General features: G+C 33.2%; 1 protein-coding gene across 1 annotated transcript; it reads left to right on the top strand.

Moving 5' to 3' along the window:
- Positions 1–846: 846 nt before the first annotated feature.
- Positions 847–3,504, top strand: LOC141608396 (stem-specific protein TSJT1-like). The gene is made up of 4 exons (XM_074427754.1): positions 847–1,291; positions 2,208–2,448; positions 2,573–2,693; positions 3,138–3,504. The coding sequence occupies exons 1-4, from the start codon at positions 1,098–1,100 to the stop codon at positions 3,344–3,346; spliced, it is 765 nt and encodes a 254-aa protein (XP_074283855.1). The 5' UTR covers positions 847–1,097; the 3' UTR covers positions 3,347–3,504.
- The last annotated feature ends 14,490 nt before the right edge of the window (positions 3,505–17,994 follow it).

Genomic DNA, 17,994 nt, shown 5'->3' with positions numbered 1-17,994 from the left:
ATTTGCATTAGTTTATTGTTTACATAGTCAATTAGGAAAATTCATGCTTATCCAGCACTATATGTGAGACAAAGTCTTTGGTAGTAGACCCTCGACAATGATTTTACTCTTAATCCTACCTTATTAACCTTGACCCATTTTCACCCTCCCAAACAGAAGGTCGCGAGTCGCGACCTAGGTCATCAACCCAATCATTATCCACTTTACAACATTTTCAATCATTGTTTTTTTATTGTTTTATAATTGTTCAACCAATAAGAAATTGACACATAAAAGGTCAATAAGACGATCTCTTTTGATCAACCTTGGTCACAAATTGACCATTTCTTGTTTTTGGTCACAAATTAACCACCCTTGGTCACACATTAACAATACTAATTACTTAATTAACCATGACCAAGCAAGGTCATGACCAAGCAATTAACCTTGCTTGGAAATGGTCTTATTTTTCACTTGTGGCATTTCTTAAACCATTACCATTCTCCTTTTTCTTGTTTGGCAAGGAAGAAGCAAAACACACAGCACAGAGGAAGCAGTATTTTTCATTTCTTTTCTTTTTAAATAACTACTTCAGACGAGTCAAATATCATCCAAAATATGCACACAAAATAAATCTTTTGTTTTTGACCAAGTATTATGTTTTTGTCTTATTACTCTCACATTAGCATATTTGACTCTTTTAAGCTTAAGACGGATAGATCCGTATCCGTCTCAAATATTTGGCTTTTTATAATAGGTGAGAGAAGTAAGTCAAGTGAGCAATGAGGAAATGTAGAAAGGTGGGAACAAGTCAACGTTTGACACGTGTGACTACAATGAAAACTGGTAAAATTACACCCATGGTTTTCAAGGAAGACTGAATCTGCACCGTCCATCTCACCTCGTAGTCACCTCTCTCGAAACTGCTACTTAATGCATCACGCATCACGCATCACGCATCACGCATCACGCATCACACATCACACTCATTCCTCATCATCAATCACCCCACCTTATCATTTTGCCTTTTTATTTGTTGATCAAACTATCAATACTTAGTTAAAAATACAGTACTAGTATAATCTACAGTTGTTAAAAATAATAGAGGTAGAGCAAAAATGTTGGCAGTATTCAAGAAAGAAGTAGGAAAGTGCCCAGAAGAGCTTAAAAATGGAGAGAGTTGTTTGAGTTTGAAGGAGGATTTGTTGCTTCAACATTTTTCATCAATTCATCCTGATGCTGTCTCTCTTAATCTTGGTGGTTTTGGCTTTTTGGCTTTTTCTTCTCATTTGCAGAATCCTCTTCTCCCAAGGTGGTATCTCATCTTTCTTTCTCTTGCTTCACATTATCATCTTGTTTTTATTTGTGGATAAAGTTTTCATCTTTGATACCTGGGTATGCTAGATTGCTGATTTAGGCAACTGGGTAAGATTTGGGTTTATTTGACTAAGTACTATACCTGGCACACCCATACAAAGTACCATACTTAGCACACTTATACAAATTACAAAATTAGTGATCGGTTTTTCTTAGGTGTGCCCAAAAGTTAATAGTTAATAAGCTAAGGAAAGCTTATTGACAATATATTAGGCTGCTGCAATATTTTAGGGTGCTCTGGTAGTAGCCGCCTTTCTAAAATTGCATCATTAACCAACGAAAGGAAAAGGAAACCAAGTTTTCTCTTTGATCTTATGCATTGAATTTGGTTAATACCATCAATTATTCCGCTTCTATACTTTCAGCAAAAATGCTCTTGTAAAAGTCGCTCAGTTCAGTCAAGAACCGGGAAAACTTCAGTGTGAGTTTTGTCGAAAGAAAGAACCCTTCTACTTCAGTCACCTTTGTGTTTTTGTGCTGATTGACCTATGCTGGATCACTAGTAACATTACCCGAGTGCCTCAAAGGCTCCCGCAAATTGCGGGGTAAAGGGGGTCGGATGTACGCAACCTTGTGTTAGAAACACAAAGAGGCTGTTTCCGAATGACCCAAGATGAAAATTACATTGATTTTATTGTAGAAAATTTCGTGATTTGACCCAAATACTCCTTATAAATGAATTCATAGTAGTTCACATAATTTATGTTGAGTATAGGTGTCTTTAAGAGGTTGATTATATCTTAGAGTAAAACCACGTTACTAGTGACTTTTTCACTTTCTGATGCTACATTGTGATGCTACGCGTTATTCGTCGTGGAAATATCTGCTGATTTGTGATCTTCCTTCTCCAGGCTTTTCACAGTAGTAGATGATATATTCTGCTTATTTCAAGGACACATAGAGAACATAGCTCCCTTGAAACAATTGTATGGGTTGACCAAAACTGCAAATGAAGTGAACATCATTGTAGAGGCTTACCGTGCTTTGAGAGACAGAGGTGCCAGCCCGACTGATCATGCCCTGAGAAACTTTGAAGGCAAATTTGCATTCATCATATACGATGGTTCTTCAAGGACAACTTTCTTCTCTGTGGTAAGTGCTTGATCCAAAGCCTGGCCTCTTCTTTGAGGATAATATCTTACTATTTTCTTAGATTGCTGATAAACTCATTCAATTGCATCTAATAGAAGACTAATATCAATCCTTAACCTTATAGGATGCTGATGGAAGTGCCCCTCTCTTTTGGGGAACTACTTCTGAAGAACACCTTGTTCTCTCTGATGATATTGAGGTTGTGAAGAAAGCTTGTGGGAGATCATTTGCGCCATTTCCGAAAGGTACTAACATTGGCAAATTCAGTTGTATTTGCCTTTCTTGCCTGACTTTGCTAGGTCTGAATCTTATTTTTATACATTTCCATGTCTACGATAAAAAATGCACCGCAACAAAAAGGTAGCTCAAAGGTGGCTCCCTTCACCAGTCTTCCTTGTTGCTCCTTTCACCAAATTGTAAATCCATTCACCAGTCTTCCTTCCATACACAGCCGGTACCATCCATTCCCACGACTTTTGTTGTAAACAATAATTAAAATCAGTTGGGTTAGGGCTTGTTGTGTCAGCGTCCCCCCTAAACAATGACAAATAAGAGTTTGTTGTTAGAAGTTTAGTGGTTTTTATTTTTTTATTTTTTTTTTTGGTTCTAAGTCACTTTATTACGTTTCTATTTTATCCCTAAAGTCGATCATGGCTCTGCCACTTATTGCTGTGCTATTGTATTCTCAGGATGTTTCTTTACTTCTTCTAATGGTCTGAAGAGTTACGAGCATCCTCGTAAAGAACTGAAGCCAATTCCATGGGTGGACAGCTCAGGTCAAACTTGTGGTGCAACTTTCATGGTATCAGAAGATCCTAAGAAAGAGACCAGCCGTCCAGGAATAAGCTTCGGAATGCCGAGAGTTGCTAGTGATGCTGATTGGTCCAACAAAATCTAAGATCCATGATGTTGGACTTTCACCTTTGGAAAGTGTCCTTTTATTGGCATATGTAATGTTTGAACCAAAATAAGTCTAATATTAGCCCTTGCAAATGTTATAGACACCAACATTGTAAAAACTAATTGAGCAGTTTAATATTCATTTTTACATCCCCACTAGGTAGTATCCCGCGTTTCGCGCGTTCTATTTTAAAATTTTATTATTATAATTGAAGAAAAATAATATAATTCATATATAACCTTTAATATTTTATCTATAAGTAAAAATAAATTAATTTTTTTTTCTCAATTTTTTTTTTTTAGGTTTGAGTTCAGTGTTTTACCTGGTTCATTCCGGATCTTTAACTCTATTTCGGTTTTTAAAAATCGTTTTAATCTTTTCTCTCTATTTAAATTTTAAGTTTTTATAAAAGAAAGACGGAATTCGATTTTAAAAACTCCTAAGTTCACCTTGACTTTCCATTACATTTTTGTTCTTCCTTTTTGTTTTTCATCTTTCCTTTTTTTATTCACATTTTGAGGCGTGCGTTCACCCATGGACGGTTCGAAAAGATGATTCATGTCAGCCGACCCCAAACCATTTTGGGATTAAGGCTCTGATGATGATGTTGTTGTTGTTGTTGTTGTTGTTGTTGTTGTTGAGTTCAGTGTTTTAAAATAAAATACATATAATTTTAATTAAAACTTATAAGTTATAGTTAATTGAAGAAAAATAATATAATTCATATATAACCTTTAATATTTTGCATATAAGTAAAAATAAATTAATTTTTTTTTTCTCTAATTCTATTTTTTTTTTAGGTTTGAGTTCAGTGTTTTAAAATAAAATACATATAATTTTAAATAAAACTAATAAGTTATAGTTAATTACGCATGATCAACGTTTTACAAAAAAAATGTAACTGATCAAATCCCCTATTCACTAAATGAATAGGTACCTCTACGTTTTTTCTCGCCTAAGATTAAACCTCTAGAAAATACACTCTAAAATCGTTGCCATAATTACAGATATATATTAGGACTAAATACGGTAATTTCACATATATACATATTCACAGTAAACTCTAAAATCATTGCCATAATTACATATATATGTTAGGACTAAATAATTGCTACGTTTTTTGCCTCCTAATATTATACCTCTTAAAAATATACTCTAAAATCACTGCCATAATTACATATATATGTTAGGACTAAATAATTGCTATAATTAAATATTGTTACTTTACGTTTTTTGCCTCCTAAGATTATAACCTGTAAAAAATATACTCTAAAATCATTGTCATAATTACATATATATGTTACGACTAAATAATTGCTGAATTATCAATCAATGCCAAACCTATACATTTAATTTTACTAAAAATAATAGAGGTTAAGACAAAGATAATTCAAGTATCAACTAATGGTAGTAAGCATCCTCTTTTTACCTCTTAATACTATTATTATACATTATTAAATTTAGTAAATTATAATATTAAATTAAAACCATAGATAATTTATGTAAATTTGTTAATTTTGATACACTCTATATAAGACCACACTATAAAATGTTGTGCTGTGGTACGGGTTCTAACCTAGTATCATATTAATTAAAATAAACTTTATTCGAATTATGCAACAATCAACATTAAGTTATTAAATTATATCATTTCACGATACGTTATGTTCCAAATCAGATAAAATATTTGTTCAAAATTATGTGAATATAATTTTATGCAATTTTTAATTTTGAATGTATAACGTTTGATATGTATCAAACATATATGGTCCAAACTAAACTTATTCAAATGTTTTGGTTCTGTCTCACATGTGCTATGTGTCAAACATATCTATAAGAAATTTGCACCTTTTGCTTTTTTAACAACTATATATAATGATGTTTAAGAGTTTACCCGTAAATAAAATAGATTGAACTTTCTCAAATACCATTTTTATAAGATAACATATAAAATATTTAACTAAAAGTAATATATATCTAGTTAGTCATAATCAATGTTTTATTCTTGACGTATACATATTTAACTGAAGATATTAAAGGAAAATGTAATGTGTCTTCTAATTTTTCATGTTGTTTATATAATAGGGTTTTTCTACATGATACCCTTGTATTTATTCAAATTCTACGTGATACCCCTCGCTTTTCAAAAATACCAGTGGTACCCCTAAACCTATTGAAAACATCTTAAGATACCCAAACTGCTCTAATCCGCCTCTTTAAAATGTTTAATTTATACATTTTTTATTGGTTTTTTGGCAATAATTTGTCATGTCATTAACATAAACATCGTCTACTCAATTGTAAACATATTTTCTTTACAAAATCTATAAATACTATTAAAAGGGTAAACCTTAAAAGTCACGTAGACAATGCCACCTTGCATAACCAAAATTCCACGTCACCAATTATAGAAAGTCATGTCATTATTTCTTATTTAAAAAGAAAAAAAATTTGAACCATTAAATGCATAACAAACATTAACTTTGGCTTTTTTAATTTTTAGATGAATTAAACAACCATTAAAAATAAATTCATAGTAAATTTAAAATTTTTACATTTATATGTACAACTCCCTCTTAAATCTTATTGAAATAAACTTGCTCAATTTTGTTAAATTTGATAAATAAATAAATCTATAAATAAAAGGCAACGCAAAATATACACCTCTTTTAGTTTCGTAAGATAACTCCCTAAACAATTCTCATGTAATGTGAATTTTGTAAAAAAAAAAAAGAAAGAAAGAAAAAACATTTTACATTTCATTTCTATTTACTCTATATTTATGTCTATAATAAATATGCTACGGAGTAATAATGAAAACGAATACTCAAAAGTCATGAAACATTTCTACATATTTATATTAACTTTGATAATAATAATACTCCGTAATAAAAAAAAGTCTAAAAGTCATAAAAGGCATCCTCATTTGGCTATATAAATGTTTTATGGAAGGCAACATTTGTGAGCCAAAAGTCAAGCCAAATTTCTTTTTACCCCTATTGCCAAAAGAATTGTATGTATATGTCAATAATTTTTCTTATCATTATATCAACATCAAGGTAAGTGTATTAAGGTTTTAAATTAATAATTTATTTATTTATTTTTAAGTTCGATTGGTTTGAAGTAATCTATTCAAAGGTAAATATACTTATATCTTTATAATTCAATGCCTATTTCTTACCTTATTTAAGAGAAAACTTAAATTAATAACGATAAGGTTAATATTACAAAAATCAAATTCCACCATTTTATTTGTTTTTAATCACTCAGTGGATTTTTTTGTATGGATAGTTAATTGGAGAAAGAAGAGTATATGAAGAAGAGAAATACATATAATTGCTTAAACAAATACTCCCTTCATTACTCTCAATACTATGTTATAAACTAACTGCAAGATTGACAACATGAATGTGAATGAGTAATTGTTTTTAGGTTCATAATTTTTTTTTATTATTTCAAAAATTTTCAACTATATGTTTTATTTGGGTATGTGTTTTTTTTTATTTGTTATTTTTTCTTTGAAAAATAGCTATCATAGAATGAAATTGGAGTTGCGAGGATCTCAATCTTATTAACAAATTGGACAAAAAAATCTCTTTTGGTATTGATAATAGCTAAATGTAAATTATTGTCTAATACTTATGCGTACATGTCATATTATCTTGTGTATATGTCTTATAACACAAATGAGATTGCAATGAGATTTGTAGTAAGCTACTATTTAATTCATTTTATCTTTTATGCAAAATTTTAAAATTTAGGATTTTTGATCAATTGATATAAACGATATATTAAGATTATCATTTATTAAACTTCATAATTATGCTACTATTAAAAAATATGATTTATGAGAATTAAAAGATTGAGAAGATAAAAAGTCCCATAATTCTATATCTTCTTTACTCCTTACATTTTGAGATTTATTATTCTCAAAAAAAGAAGAAAAAAAAAGATTAATAATTTAATATTATGGATTAATTTACTCTTTCGTCTTCGCATACTAACTTTATTGGCCTAAATGACAAAGGGACATTCAAGCTTTCACATAGAAAATTTAGTACATAATCTATGCAATCTAATTAAAAGGTAATCTTAAGCATTTATCATGAATTACTGGACTTATTAAAGGTAGTTATTTTTTTAAAAACCAAATGTTATTAATATATTAATCAAAATAAACAACTAAAGTACAATATATAGTTTTGAAAATAAACCAAAGTTGTCAAAAAAATAAGACACTAACCGACTAAATTTTATGTATTTCAAGACTATATTTATATTTTTTAAATGGATCAACTAATTGCTCAGACAAGTATAAATAAAAAGATAAAAATAACAAAATTAAAACAGATAAACCCGTGAATTTCACGGGTCACAAACCTAGTTTAACATATTAAAAACGTGATTTTTAGTAATTTGGGTATTTTTAGAACATTTTACTAAATTTTGGGATACCACTTATATTTTCAAAAATGTAGGGTGCCACGTAGAATGCGAAGAAACACGGGGTACCACGTAAAAAAACCCTATATAATATTATATTACTTAATAATCATTACTTTTCTTTTAATTATTCAAACTCACTCGTGATCACTGTGTACACACATACTCGTTATCACAATATTTACACCTCTCAAAATCTCGTATGCATTTAATTTAAAGCAATATAATTTTTTTGTTGCCACACTATAAAAACTTATATCTTAGTAGTTTTTTTTAAGTTTTGTTTTTAAGAAATACAATGACTCTTCCAAACATATTTTTCTTAATAAATTTTATGGTCTAAGTTCTATAACTTTCTCAAAATGTTTATTTACGTAAATGTAACACTTTGTGAGATACTCACTTGAATCATCTTTACATATCAAAATATGTTAATAAATACAATGAAAATTATACTCGATTGAAAGCATTTTTCGCAATGAATATTTTTATTTACAATTTAGAATTTTTATCAAAATATTTTTTTAATAAATTTAGAATCAAATCAATGTAATTATTTAATGTAATTTTATAATGAAATTTATTAAATCATAATTAATATTTACTGAGATTTATGCTGCATTTATTATATTCATATTAAATGATTAGCTATAATTAATGCTTGTCATTAAGACTGTATGAGACACGTGGCGCATCCACAACGTTATTATATATATATATATATATATATATATATATATATATATATATATATATATATATATATATATATATATATATATATATATATATATATATATATAAGACCATATTTGTATGGTTGTGGTGGGCTTAATACTATGTAGAGAAATACTATCTACCTTCTCCTTTTACAACCGATTAAAATATCGGTTATTTTGCTTCATCCACTTATTTTTTGAATGTACACGATATATATTAAATTAATCGATTGTGAGAGGGTAAAGGGAGAAGCTGGAAGAGAAGGTTGGAGGGAGAAGGTGCATAACACCCCTGTACTATGTATGCTTCAATATACGAAACGATAAAAGAGGCTTAGAGTCTGTTGAAGCTGGGTAACTTTTGAGCTCATAATATTAAATTATGTTATTTCAAAGGAATAATTTATCCCATGAGTGACTTGCTTAAATTACTCCATCTTTAAGTAATCCGAATCTAATCCCTCTTATCCCCCTTCCTTCCCAGAACATACTAGAGTGACCGGCAACCTAAACAACATGCTACCTTATGTTTTTAAGGGTTAATAAACGTTAGAAAAATGCGGAGCATTATAATACCGTAAATAATATTACAACATAAATATAATAATATAAAATATAAATTAAATACAAATGATAAATTAAATAACAATAATGTAAAAGAGAGTAGAGTAGAAAAGATGTAGCCTTGGTCGAATCGCGCTAGGCGCTTTTCTAAGAGAGATAACGCCTCCTCTGCACTGGTTACCAAATAGTGCGTTCCTCTCCCAAGATACGACAACCCGTTAGACTCCTTCGGTAGCAGCAAGAGGAGCCCCAAACCAATGTGTTGAACCATATAGTTTATATGTTTATGTTTTGATGATGTCAAGAGTGTTCTATATTTTATATACTTGTTGCGCGTAATCGTTTGTCTAAGTATTTTAGATTCAAATCATCTAACACAAGCAATAAAGGACGTTGTGACGAAAGTATACAAGTCTCCATTGAAGATTAAATGATGAGAAAATTCATTCAAGATTTATATGAAGACGAAGTCCGTCTAGAAGATTAATCAAGCTTGGATGATGACGTAGCCTATACTCAAAGATCTCTCTGAAGATTAGAATAGTATAGGTGATTATCTCGTAACGATAATCAAGAATGAGTTTCTTGAATTAGTAAAGTTATAGTTTTGCGGCTATAACATTACTAGTAAAAGAGCTCAATGTTATAGCTCTCCTACTATAACATTGAGATGCTGAGTTTTTACACACGACTTATATTGTTTCGAAAATTGTTTTGATAATAGTTTAAAATTTATTTTAAATGTTTTAATGAAAGTATTTATATAATTAAGTCCGGTTTAGTGAGGAGTTCGGTTTTGTATTGGACGTTGATTAGTAGTCGTGTTGGGTCAACTTATGAGTTGGACTTTGCTACTAATTAAGGTTTCAACAAAACCTCTCTTAAAACCTAAATTCTAACCCATATGTTAAGACTAGGGTTTGCACGAGTCACAAGGCATATGAGCCGTGACATCTCGTGTTACCTAGGGTATATTAGGTAAAGATTTTATTCTATAACAATATCTTTACATATCTTATGTATCCTACTTAATATATTTGTTTATGATAAAAGATATTCTTGTTTTAGGAAATCTTATCATAATCTTAGAATTTATAGTAAAGATAATATTTGAATAGATTATATCCTATCTCTTGGAATATTCTTTATTATCTTTTAAGGCTTTTAGGAAAGAGATAATAAGAAGATATGATTTGTTTACATATCTTATTATTTTCGGCTATTAGGGTTTGTGCAAAAACCGTGTGGCCTACCCTTTCTTTCCTATAAATACTTTGCTATTGACAACATCTAAATTAGAGACCTTAAGCAAAAAAATTGTTTTTAATTTTACAAAGCAAACCGTGTGTTTTCAAGCAGAAACACCGATTTGTTATTTTGAAAGGTCGTGTGTTCTTTAAAGCTCGCATACTTGTTCTTATTTTATCGTTATAAGATAATAGTGCTTAGTTGATTTCTTACTTGTTAATTAACGTGAACCATTGTTAGAATCATTAGTGCTTTCTTATTAGCGTAAGTTAGTCACTCGAGTATTTAACGGTACTCATTGAGTTACAGCTAGAGTTAGTTGTACGAGTTGGGTTAGTAAATTTGTAATCCGTAGAAAGGTACTAAATTTATTAATCGAGAATAGTGGACGTAGGTTTCGACTTGTGAAACTGAACCACTTCAAAGACCGTGTGTCTCTTCGTTCCTTCGTTTGTTTCGTTTATTCTGTTTTCTTTCATTAGTTGATTAGTTAAAGTTTAATCAATAAACTTTAAATAATCAATTACATACGCATAATCGAAAAAGCTTTCAAAAGTTTTAAATCCTCAATTCACCCCCCCTCTTGAGTATTTTGGATCAATAGACTCTTCAATTGGTATCAGAGCCTCGTGCTCTTGATTGCCTAACTGCAAAGAGGCTGACCTATCTTGTTTTTCATTTATCTTATCGTTTTATATTCCGCTGCCTATCACGTGATAAATGGATTCCAAATATCTCAAGTGTCCCGTCTTTGATGGGAAGAATTACGGATTGTGGAAAAACATGATGACTCACTATGTGAAATGTCACGATTGGGAGTGCTGGAGGATTATCCAAAACAGACCGCACAAAATTCTTGTGGCATCCGAGGAAGGTACTACCTATGAAAAGAAAGAAGAGGACTATGTCGAGGCCGACTACAAGAAGGTCGAAAAGAACTCCAAAGCAATAAGTCTCCTACAAAACGGGATGACTTCTACGGAGTTTGATCGATTTTCTTCATGCTCCACGGCCAAGGAGATATGGGATGGGCTTGAACTAGATTATGAGGGTACTTCTATTGTTAGGAAGCACCGAATAGATTTGCTTATGCAAAAATATGAGCTCTTCATTATGGAGCCTAATGAGTCTTTAGATAGTATGTCGGCAAGGTTTTCAAGCATCATAAACGAACTGAAAAATCTAGGAAGAAAATTCAGTACCGAGGACATTGCTAGAAAGGTTCTTAGGAGCCTTACTAAGAAGTGGTGTGCTAAAGTCACTACAATAGAGGAATCACGAGATCTTGAAAACCTATCCTATCAAGAACTCATCGGTGCTCTTATGGCCCATGAAATTACTCTTAACAAAGATGACGCTGAACCAAGCCGTAATAAGAGTATGGCCTTAAAGAGTGAAGAAGTTGACTCTGAACTAGAGGATGAAACCGTTCTGTTTGCACGCCGTTTCAAAAATAATATATTTCGAAACAAACAAACAAAATCATCCTACAACAACAACAACAAATCGTCCAATAAAAAGGTTACTGAATCAAAGTCATCTTTCGCAAATAGAGGTTGCTTCAAGTGTGGAGAATCTGGTCATATGATCAAAGATTGTCCAACATGGGAGAAGATAAAGGACAAGACAAAACGTGAGAAGACAAAGAGAGAATTCAAACAAGTTATGATGGCCTCGTGTTGGGGAGACCTTGACTCAGAAGATGACGAGGAATCTGAAGACGACGAAGTGGCCAACCTTTGTCTCAGCAGTGTTAGTCTTGACCTAATCTCCGACAGCGACGATGAAAGCACAAATTCTCACTCAAACTATTGCTTTCTCGGAGAATCAGACGAAGATGACGATGAAGAGGTAAGTTACCTTGAGCTTAAAAAGCGCGTTAAGAAATTGTCTAAAAGTGCTTTAATTGAATTCTTTGAACAATATCTTGATAAGTGTCACGAACAGGATTTGGAATTGAAAGATCTAAACGAACAGATTCTCAAAATCGCAGAAGAGAATCATACTCTCAAGGCTAAAGCTAAGAAGTTGAAATCTAAAGTTATAGCTGAGAAAGCAACAACATTAGATTCTACTATGGCTGAAAAGAAGGAATTAGAGTCCAAAGTTATAGCTAATGAAGCTATAACTTCCGACCTAAAGCTTAACATCAAGCACCTTCAAGCCAAAGTTATAGCTAATGAGGCTATAACTTTAGAACTTAGAAAAGCCAAAGAACTTTTGGAAGCTAAGGTAACATCTGATGAAGCAGTGATCTTAAACCAAAAGAAAGAGATAGATTCCCTTTCAAAGCAATTAAAGGAATCTAAAACCGATATGATCAATGTCAAGAAACAACACACCGATGTTGTGTTCATTCTTAACAAACGATTCCAAGACTTTCGTGATAACTTTAAAAAGAACAATGATGTAAATTACACGAAATGTCAAGAGGAAATTAAAACCCTAAAAGACCTACTTCTACACGCTAGAAAGGTCCATGATAAGTGGGAAGGTAGCACAAAAGTCCTAAACTTTCTAACCGAACAATCTGACAATAATATGAAGATGGGTTAGGACATGAGTGCTACAGCCGTAGAGATCACTCTAAATGCAAATCAACACCTACGGATTTTGATTTCAGAAAAAGGAAGTATGCTGATCTTCCTAAATACCTGATTTGCAATTACTGTGGTCATACGGGTCACATCCAAATCAATTGTGTCAAAAAGGCTCATGATATACGAAAAAATGCCGAACATGCTAAAACTGTTGACACAGTTAACGAGGATAAGGAAACCCCCACTAACGAACCTAACGAAGAAAGGAACAATAAATTTCGTTGGTTCTATGACATGGCCTTCGACTACAGCAAGAAACCTAGCACCTCACAAAACCCTTGTCGATCTCAACCTAGTAAACCTATTCACAAGGGAAACAGTCATGAAAGACCTAGAGAAATTCCTAGACCTAGAGAAAACCCTAACCCTAGAACTCCTCCCAAGCCAAATAAACCAAGGGTTAGAAAAACGGTCATTAGACAAGTTTGGATTCGAAAAGATCTAGTATATAGAGTAACTAATCATAAGGGACCCAACTTAGCTTGGGTACCTGAAAAATGTATCTAATCCTTTATGCAGGAAGAAGTGAAAGAAAACAACCAATGGTATCTTGATAGTGGATGCTCAAGACACATGACCGGAGATAAGAACCTGTTTCTTTCACTCAAGCCCTTCAACGGAGGAAAAGTGACGTTCGGGGACAATAAAAAGGGGAAAAGTAATCGGCATTGGCAAAATCGGAATTTCTAAATCTCACGCAATCAGTGATGTTTATCTCGTGGATGATCTAAAGCATAACTTGCTAAGCATATCTCAACTATGCGACAAAGGTAACAAAGTAGTTTTTCATACTAATAGTTGTCGCATCATTATTGAAGGAACTAGCAATGTTATTCTAGAAGGCCTCAGGAAGAGAAATGTTTATATGGTAGATTTAAATGCTGTGCTTACTAACTCTTTTTCATGCATGAAAGTCACTCTTGATGATCCTTGTTTATGGCATAAACGCTTTGGTCACATTAGCTCACTAACCTTGAACAAACTCAAGAAGTGGGACTTGGTTGAGGGGTTACCTAAGATCAAGTTCGACCAAGAAAAGATGTGTGACACGTGTGCAAGGTGCAAACAAGTAAGATCATCATTCAAACCAAAAAGAGTAGTAAGCAATAATCAAGCCTTGGAATTGGTACACATGGATTTATGTGGACCAATGAAGGTAAGGAGTAGAGGAGGATCCATGTACGTCTTTGTTCTTGTAGACGACTACTCAAGGTATGTATGGCCTATCTTCATTCATTCAAAAGACGAAACATTTGATGAATTCGATTGTCTTATGAAACGTGTTCAAAATAAATATAAGACTAATCTAGTATCTATTCGTACGGATCATGGCACCGAATTTGACAATCAAACTTTTATAGAATATTGTAGAGTTAATGGTGTAGGGCATAATTTTTCTGCACCAAGAACTCCTCAACAAAACGGTGTTGTTAAACGTATGAATATAACTTTAGAAGATATGGCACGTACAATGCTTTTGTGTAGTGGTTTACCTCGTAACTTTTGGGCTGAAGTCATTAGTACTTCTTGCTACATCCATAATCGTGCTATGATCCGACCTATTCTTAAGAAAACCCCCTACGAACTCCTTAGAGGTCGAAAACCTAATATCTCCCATCTTCGTTGTTTTGGGAGTAAATGTTTTGTACACAATAACGGTAAAAACCGGTTAAGTAAGTTCGACCCTAGGAGTGATGAGGCGATTTTCATAGGATATTCAGATCATAGCAAGGCTTACAAAGTCTTCAATAAAAGAACTCTTTGTATTGAAGAAAGTGTCCACTTTATTTTTGATGAAGATAACGTGTTTGATAAGCCTTTACAGGATGAGGAAGAAGACTTGGATGAACCCGACTTTCGTCTTTCAAGAGACGATCCCCCGGAATTGGAATTGGAGGACAATGAGATTGAGGGAACGAATGATGAACTTGATCGTTCGTCAAAAGATAAAAAGGAGAAAAACAAAGTTATAGTTGATGATACTATAACATTGACTCAAGACAAGAACTCCCAAACCAATGTTATAGATGATGTTACTATAACATTGAATCCAAATCAAGGTGTAGAGTCCGAGGTTATAATCGGCTCTAATACAACACCCGGATTGGATTCAGGGGGAACTTCCTCTAATTCCGAGCCAAATGAAGTTGGGACAAGCTCAAATAACGATGAAGAACCAAGCACTGCAACAAAGTGGAAATACAAGAGCTCACACCCCATGGACAATATTCTTGGGAATATTAAGAAGGGTGTTGAGACAAGACGTTCCTTAAACAACTTCTGCTCTTTCTACTCCTTCCTATCCATGATCGAACCAAAGAATATCAATGAAGCTCTTGCTGAATCAGATTGGATTATAGCTATGCAAGAAGAGCTACAATAGTTCGAAAGAAACAAGGTTTGGCATTTAGTTCCTAGACCAAAGGATCGATCTGTTATTGGAGCAAGGTGGGTCTTTAGGAACAAATTAGATGATGCCAGAGTCATTACCAGAAACAAAGTAAGATTGGTGGTCCAAGGGAATAATCAACAAGAAGGAATAGATTATGACGAGACTTTCGCACCTGTTGCTCGTCTTGAAGCTATTAGACTTCTGATAGCATTCGCCGCACACAAGGGAATGAAGCTCTTCCAGATGGATGTCAAGACGACATTCTTAAATGGTTATTTACAAGAAGAAGTCCTTGTTGAACAGCCCCCTGGTTTTAAGAATATCAAATTTGAGGATCATGTATTCAAATTAGATAAAGCCCTATACGGATTAAAGCAAGCACCTAGGGCATGGTACGATCGATTATCTAAGTTTCTACTTGACGGTGGATTGAGAGGATCCGTCGACAAAACCCTATTTCTAAAAACTGAGGGTTCTGACCTTTTGGTTGTTCAAATATACGTCGATGATATTATCTTTGGATCGACCAACCGAAGCCTATGCAAATATTTTTCTGAGTTGATGACCTCCGAGTTTGAAATGAGTATGATGGGAGAATTGAAATTCTTCCTAGGTCTGCAAATTCAACAAACTGATGAAGGCATTAAAATCCATCAACATAAATATATCAAGGAGTTGATTCGGAAATTTGGAATGGAAAATTCACATGCTATGCCTACTCTAATGGCCGAGAACAAGAAATTGACATTGGATGAAAACGGTAAATCAGTTGATGAAACTACTTACCGTGGGATGATTGGGTCATTGTTATATTTGACCGCAAGTAGACCAGATATTATGTTTAGTGTATGCGTTTGTCCGAGATATCAATCATCTCCCAAAGAATCGCATATGACGGCCGTAAAACGGATTTTACGATATTTAATTGGAACGGCCAAATTGTATTTATGGTATCCAATTAAGTGTAATTTTGATCTAGTCGGTTATTCCTATGCCGACTACGCATGATGTTCTCTAGACAGAAAAAGAACGTTGGGTGTCGCCACTTTTGTAGGACCGTGTATCATCACGTGGGGTTCGAAGAAACAAAATTCGGTTGCTCTCTCAACTGCTGAAGCTGAATATATTGCTGCAGGACTGGTATGTACTCAACTTTTATGGTTTAAGCAACAATTACGTGATTATGGTATTGATGTAGGATGTACTCCTATTTTATGTGATAATACTAGTGCTATTATTATTTCTAAAAATCCCGCACAACATTCACGTACCAAACCCCATTGAAATAAGACATCATTTTATTCGAGACCATGTTGAGAAGGGGAATATAAAACTTGAATTTTGTAGTACTGAAAATTGACAAAATCATTAGCTAGAGAACGATTTGAGACTTTACGGTTGGAAATTGGTTTAATCGGTGGTACCTAAGTTTCTGTATATGTTCAATTTTCTTATGACTGACTAGTTAAGTTAAGATTGTATGACTGTGTCCGTATATTGCGTTGCATGAATAATGTCGTTTATAGGAATATTTTTATCATAAATTTCTATTTGTAATTTAGAATTTATTTGTCATACAAACTATTCCATATCACAATAAATAAATCACACCATATTCTTTTATCTTTCCAAATCACAAAGAATCCTTCCTAAATTGTTATTCCTTGTACACGGCTCACACTTCCTATACACATTCAACTATCTTAATTTTTATCTTTTACCATATTAAATCTATCACTTAAATTCCTATACCTACCATAATTCCTATTCCTAATTAACACTTACCATAATTGTCTTCCACTTGTTAAACCTAGCCCTAGACCTATATCTACCCCTCCCTTGCGTGTAACCCGTCCAAACACCCCCGCTTGCATAATTTTTTTCCTCTCCAAATTAACCAACCACATCATCCTCCTTTTTCAACTATCACCATCATCATGAATCCAACCCATGCAAAAGCCACTCGATCATCCACCCGTCACCACCAAAACCGCCACTTTCATAACCAAACATCATCACTACCACCACATGATCCTAATTCCACCAATTTTCCTTCACCTCAACCAAACCCAACTACGCCCCTGTTTCATGGTCGGGACGAATCGATGTCCGAAGGTAAAAGGCGACGCCTTTTTAAAGGGCAAAATAAGGTAGTTTGTGATGAGAGTGATGATGTGGAGGAACCCGAGGTAATTGTTCGGAATGGTGTTGCTCGTACCTTACACCGAGATGCTTCGAAAGCCGCAACAAAAGAGGTGTTAAATCGTGTTCGGCTCACTCATGACGAAAGCATCCTTGTTAATCGTGTCTTGAGGTATTCTATTCATGGAGGAAGGTATTATCCGAAATCTTGGTTGGTTAATGTTCCCGCTCTTGCTTTCTTTGTTAATTTTCTTGATTTTCAAGGGTGGAGTCACATTAGTCAATTTTCGGGTCCTATCTATCCGGTGAAGTCGTTCAATTCTTCGCTAGTGTGTCGGTTAAAAAGGGAGTCTTGCATGCCGTGGTTAATGGGAGAGATGTGACGGTCTCTGTTTCGGATTTTTGTTATGCTTTTTCGGTTCCTGATGACAGAATTGAATTAAATCCGAGTCTTGAGTGGTCTAATGTGGTGAGTGAAAAGGAGTTGTTAGTGAAAAAGTATTTTGAGGAAATGACGGAAGGAGGTAATATTGTGGT

Source organism: Silene latifolia, chromosome 1, assembly GCF_048544455.1.
Source record: "Silene latifolia isolate original U9 population chromosome 1, ASM4854445v1, whole genome shotgun sequence".
Taxonomy (NCBI): domain Eukaryota; kingdom Viridiplantae; phylum Streptophyta; class Magnoliopsida; order Caryophyllales; family Caryophyllaceae; genus Silene; species Silene latifolia.
Note: the sequence above shows the minus strand (reverse complement) of the source record. Positions and strands in the feature narration are given on the sequence as shown.